General features: G+C 30.5%; 1 protein-coding gene across 3 annotated transcripts; it reads right to left on the minus strand.

Moving 5' to 3' along the window:
- Nucleotides 1-182: 182 nt before the first annotated feature.
- On the minus strand, nucleotides 183-5,985 carry LOC140052147 (uncharacterized). Of its 3 annotated transcripts, XM_072097576.1 has the most exons (6): nucleotides 5,839-5,983; nucleotides 4,238-4,391; nucleotides 3,201-3,248; nucleotides 2,603-2,707; nucleotides 2,190-2,216; nucleotides 184-998 (listed from the first exon to the last, which is right to left on the minus strand). In XM_072097576.1, the coding sequence occupies exons 2-6, from the start codon at nucleotides 4,379-4,381 to the stop codon at nucleotides 807-809; spliced, it is 516 nt and encodes a 171-aa protein (XP_071953677.1). In that variant the 5' UTR covers nucleotides 4,382-4,391; nucleotides 5,839-5,983; the 3' UTR covers nucleotides 184-806. The 3 variants fall into 3 exon arrangements, with proteins under 3 accessions (XP_071953678.1, XP_071953677.1, XP_071953680.1); XM_072097577.1 differs by lacking the exon at nucleotides 2,190-2,216 and having other exon boundaries at nucleotides 183-998; nucleotides 5,839-5,985; XM_072097579.1 differs by lacking the exon at nucleotides 2,603-2,707 and having other exon boundaries at nucleotides 5,839-5,984.
- Nucleotides 5,986-6,015: the final 30 nt, after the last annotated feature.

Consider the following 6,015-nt stretch of genomic DNA (forward strand, 5'->3'; position numbering starts at 1 on the left):
AGCGTTTTAGTTTGAATGCAGACGCGTGAGGAACGTAGGAGATGACAGATGCGAGAAAACGCAGCATAAAAACACCTAAATATGCCAAACTGTACATAATTATTAGCCAATCATTGTGTACAAATATGAACAAAACAATAAATAAATATATATGTGTTTATTGGAAATCTTCAATTACAATTAGGCGTAATAGCCTAAATTACTGCTGAACGACACTATCTTTTTATTAAAAATGTCTTTATAAAAAACTCACAATTTTATATAGCATAAAGCTTACAAATTTAACATACAAACATATTATAAAGCTACTATCATTATTACTATTATTGTTATAAAAAAATTGTATACAATAAAATTTACTTGCTAACTATTTAGACTAAAGCATAATTATATGAAAAATATTATTTTTTTTCAAATTGTAAATCTATCGATATCAAAGCATTAATTTAGAACGTAAAATTGCACAATAATAATTTTCTTTAAGTATATCAAGATTAACGAAATTAAGTTAAGAAAAACACGTTTGCTATATTTGTGTTTTTAATTTCGATACAAGAAAAACACATCACAAAAACAACCAATGAAAAGTAACAGGCATGGATTCGGCACTCTTATTGTTGGAGAACGAATTGGTGTAAATCGTTCCTCTGGTTTTCTTTTCAATTTTTTTTGGTTAGGATATTTTATGGATCATATTTGTGTGTAAATCGCTTAGAAACATTGTATTAGGCACTATATAAGACTTCCATTATTATTTTTATTGTTGTTCTACAGTGCTTTATGATGTAACAATTTCATTGAAAATACTAGAAAAAAATGTTTACCGACAAAGGTTTGATTGTCGTATGGTTTTTTTTCGTCGTAAGAGCATGCGTAATAATTGGAGCTTGCGTTGGATTCTGTTCCTCATAAGGATTGAATACATATATGTCTGTAGTGATTGTTTGCAAGATGAGAACTGAAGCTACAAAAATTAGAAACCATGCCTTATCCGATTCCTGAAAAGTAAAAGATATTATTAATTAATCTATTTAATATAATTATTTGCATTATCAATGTTAGATCTCATGTTGGTGAGTCGGAACTTCATGAAATAAGACTTTTAAATGTTGTAAATAATTAAAATTAATTAAGTTTATGTTATGTTTTTAAAATTACGACACTGCTCCATCCTAAATGAGCATTTTACACTTCTCATGGATTTTCGTGAGAGGGTGACAAGAAGTAGCACTACGTGTAACTTCCGTATACCTATAATTAGGGGATGATGTGCTAGTAAAACATTTATTATAACACTATTAAAGAACAATATTCCTCTTTGTATACAAAATCGTCAAACACAACAACTTTTAAGCACTATAAAATCATATCTTATGGGTACGATACTCCCATAATCTGGAGTCTCTGCTTTTAACTATATTTTGTGTCTTTCCTTGAAATTGTATTTTAAATTTTTTTTTTTACAATAATTTTTATACAAATTTTAAACATTTTAAAGCATAATTTTTAATTTCTTAGATTATTGATTTTTAATTTCTTCTTTTATAATTTGTGTATGGAACCTGTGAAATTTGTTTTTCCATGTTCTGGACCCCAATGGAATTAAGTATTTTATTTTTTGGGATATCCTTTTGAGTCAAGTCTTACTGTTGTACTGATTTTAATTATTGTTTTATATGTTTATATTGTACGTATGTATCTGTATGACTGGTTAATAAAGTAAATAAATCAATCATATAGAAAATAACTAATAATTATATATATAATAAACTAATAATTATAAATCTCATTTATTCAATGTCCAGTATATCACTGGGCTGTTTAATTCTATGCATGTGAATATATAATTAATATCATAAAAAATAAATGTCATTATGCTTATAAAAGCATTATTAGTCAATGAACCTAATACTGTAATTAGATCCATGATTAGTCGTTTTACTGTAAGAAATTATCAATTAAAAGATATTTGTTATTTTTTTAAAGTAAAAAATATATAATCATCATATTATTTGTTTGTTTATTTGTAAATTTAAGGTTTGTATACTGTATTAGAAATTAAAATTTTCCATAGTTAATGTGTTCAATAGTTAGAATGACACAAATGATAGCCAGTGGATATGATACCGGTGATGATATAATTATGATGATTACTGCGGCTGATTTTTATTAAATAAAAAAACACATACCAGCTCACCCTGTTTATACCAGTAGCACTGAAAAAGAAAACTAAATACTTTTAAAAGCAATAGTACATATATCATAGAAAGCAACCATAAATGATGATATCAAAACAAAGCCAACAGGTCCATAACATCACAATTTTTTATTTATATTTTATAATCAAAGATGTATTATCACCTTAAAAACTGTAATTTAAAGCAAAAAATAGTTTAATTGGCTGCCAGCCAATGACTTTTTGGTTGTATTTGTCTTTCTTTTTTTTTTCTAAAGAAAAGTGATTAAGTTTATTAAAACCACAAAATGGCCTATTAAAAGTCTGATTTATTATTCTTCATTTTTTATGTTTTTTGGGGACAATACATCTTTAAACAATCATGGACATAACATAAAGACAATATGAGATAATCAATCAACATACCAACGTAATAGCGACATAGCTGCTGAAAGCTAAATTAATAATTAGTAGCCAGAGTTCTCCTCTGTTTTCTGTAGCTCCAACAATAATGCAGAATAATACAGACAACTAAAAAAAAAGGATTCAGCATAATAAAGAACAATACGGACAACTACAAAAAGGGATTCAAGGATTTGCTAGCCTGTATTACAATGCCTAATGAAATACCGCCATGGCCTTGCCCAAATATCTACCATTACCTTAGCTGGCTAGTGGAAATTCATCAGCATATACAGCCTCATTTTACAACATGCAATCTGTGATGATTTATTTAAAAGTGTGCAGCTTTCAAACGTTTGTAATCAGCAAGAAAGCATAAGCATTACTAATTAGACCAGTGGGCTAGTAAAAGCCCTGATATGCATGCTGTAAAAGTATCTATTTTTTATTTAATGTTATTTTCCGAACATTCTTATTTACAAACTTTGAGAGGGCCAACTATATCTGTTATGTCTTGGGGTTTTTAACAGAGAGCGAAAGAAAAAACAATATCAACAAACGTCCGATTTCTCTATCAAACATTTATTCAAACATAAATTATTACGAACAAAATTATACTTACAAGAACCATAAATATAGTTATTGCAATAAAACCTTTAAGAGCAAGAGTCTAAGGGAAAAATATAAAACAACAATAATCAAATATAAACATTGTTATCTTTAACTTAAAGGCCAGGTGCGAGAAAAAAATTTCTATTGATCATACATTCCAATAATTATCTATCTATAGTTTCCACTATGTTTCATAATTTTTGGGATTTTATTTGTGTTACACAAGCTTGTTGAAAATAAGCACTTTCTTGTCAGTGGGGGGGATAGTTCAAATTACACCGTAAAATCTCAGTAAAATTCTTTTGTACACAAATTTTGTAAATAGAGAGGCATTTTAAAAAGCTATGAAAAATAAACAGTGTGGTAAAAAATTTTATCAGATGACTAAATATAGGTAATATAACTTTAATTTTACATTTCTGATATTTTTATTCAACTTCAGATTTTTATTTTTATGCTACAACAAAAATTATCCACCGTATATCCACCATCTTTTTTTACCTTCTAGGGAGTCACCCGACATGTTATTATAGTAGGTTAAACTACCTAACTACTGAAAAAAAGTTTTCCTGGTTTTTATGGCAGAATTTTGTCAAATTTTGTATTAAGGGAAATTCATGTTTTTTCATCTTGATTTCTGTTACAAATATTTGATATATGTACAATTAATCAGATATTATATTTAAAATGCATGCCTGTACCTGAGCTTAAAAGATAGATTGGGGGATTAAGACAAAACATTTGCTTTTGTTCCTGATTCTTGCTTGTAAATTATATTGTTGGTCAAATCAGGGAAGAGTTAAATTACAATTAATTTAACTCACCCAGGTTAAATGATGTTCAGAGATGCAAATAAAAACAGAAATATTACTATTAATAATAATATAATACTAACAAGAACAGTCAACAATCATAATTGAATAACTTTTGTGTAAATTAGATTTAATATTTGATGTATGGTATGATACAAACAAACCAGATTATTGGGAGGGGTGCACAAATGACCCTAACACACACAACGGGTCTGAATGATTAATACTTGATTACCTTATTTGTGTTTTCCGAGAAGATTGCCTGTTGCTGACTCTGCTGTTGTTGACTCTGCTGTTGTTGACTCTGCTGTTGTTGACTCTGCTGTTGTTGACTCTGCTGTTGCTGATTTGGTTGTTGTCTATTATTTGTGTCCTCCATTGTATCCTGTCTGAAGTTCAAAGACACATGTGCAGAATGGCATAATCATTATGAACCTATTTATGTAGGTCCATGGAAAAGAGACATTGCAATGTCCACAGTTGTATTGTGTATTAAGAAGAGCTATTTTAATTATTATACATTTGTTTTGTTATTATTATTATGTTGGTCAAATGAAGATATGAAATGAAAGAGGACAAGAAGGCTAGACTAGACTAGCTAGCCCTACCTAGAGGCCTACCCTCCCTGTTAATATAATAAATAATAAGGCTAGGCCTGTCACGATAAATATGGTCCGGGGCCAAAATCGGTCCGGCCGGACCAGTTTTGGCTCTAAAATTGTAGCCAAAAGCAGTCCGCCACTGCCAAAATCTTCTGTCGATTTAATTGAATTACTAGGCCTATGATGCTGTTTTAAGTTGTTTATGGCTAGAAAAATATCCCATGATATATATTAGTAAGTTATCTTGTCGGATAAATACTATAAATAAATATATTTTATCTAAAAACATGACTTAGGTGTTCACTCATATTTCGGCCTGCCACACGAACGGGTATGAGACGCTGATATTGCCAGCTAGATTTTATTTATGATTGAGGCCTTTTTCCTTCCTCAGCCTAATCAATATTGGATAATTGTTTTATAATAATTGTATTGAATTGATATATTGATTGATTAACCATAAATAATTAATAAATTAAATTGTTTTTAACATCATGGGGAAACGAAGATGTTAAAAAAGAACAAAATGGATTAAAAACAGGCAGAGATACATATTGTATACAAAAAGCCTAACAATTAGTACTAATTATTGATGAGTTACTACTAATAATGATAATAAAAAAAACATGCTTAATTTATAATATTAAAATAACAAATAAAACCCCGTAGTTTTCAATATAATGACTAATCATGGCCTTTTTTTAATGATATATACTGTACATTATGACTCATTTTACGCACCATATATTTGTAAGACCGGACCATATTTGGCGGCCAAAAACAGTCCTACTGCCCGGACCGATTTTATCCAGGCCGGACCAGTTTTGGCGGCCAAAATTGGTCCGGCTGGACAGGTTTTGGCAGCCATAAATGGTCCCCCAGACTGATTTTGGCAGCCAAAACTGGTCCGCCGGGCCGATTTTGGCCCGGACTGATTTTGGTGTGACTGGCCCTAGCTAATAGTAGTAGTAGTGGGGTAGGCTAGAGAAGAGTCCTCCTGGACCTGGCTAGCCTAGATAGCCTGCCTAGAGACTAGGCATATAGCCCTAGCCTACCTAGTAGACTAGACTAGTACTACTCTAGGCTAGTAGAGGAGGTCACTATATCAATCAACTCAATTCAAACAAGGCGTAAAACTACTAGGCCTAGTAGTAGTAGGCCTAACTAGGCTAGCTAGGCTATGTCTATTTATGTTCTTACGGGGCTTAGTGAACCAAATTATGTATTGAATTACCTCTTTTGTTAAACAAATATTCAACACTCATAAAAATAAAATGGTACTGCTGTACTTTTATGGCACAGTATCTGGAAATTCCCTCTCAACAAACAAACAACAAGTTATCACGTGCTGAAATTATACAGTCGCGTACACACTGTGTATATTGTATGTCACGTGTCTGGTATTGAACGG

The sequence above is a fragment of the Antedon mediterranea genome, chromosome 6 (assembly GCF_964355755.1).
Source record: "Antedon mediterranea chromosome 6, ecAntMedi1.1, whole genome shotgun sequence".
In the NCBI taxonomy this organism is placed as follows: Eukaryota; Metazoa; Echinodermata; class Crinoidea; order Comatulida; family Antedonidae; genus Antedon; species Antedon mediterranea.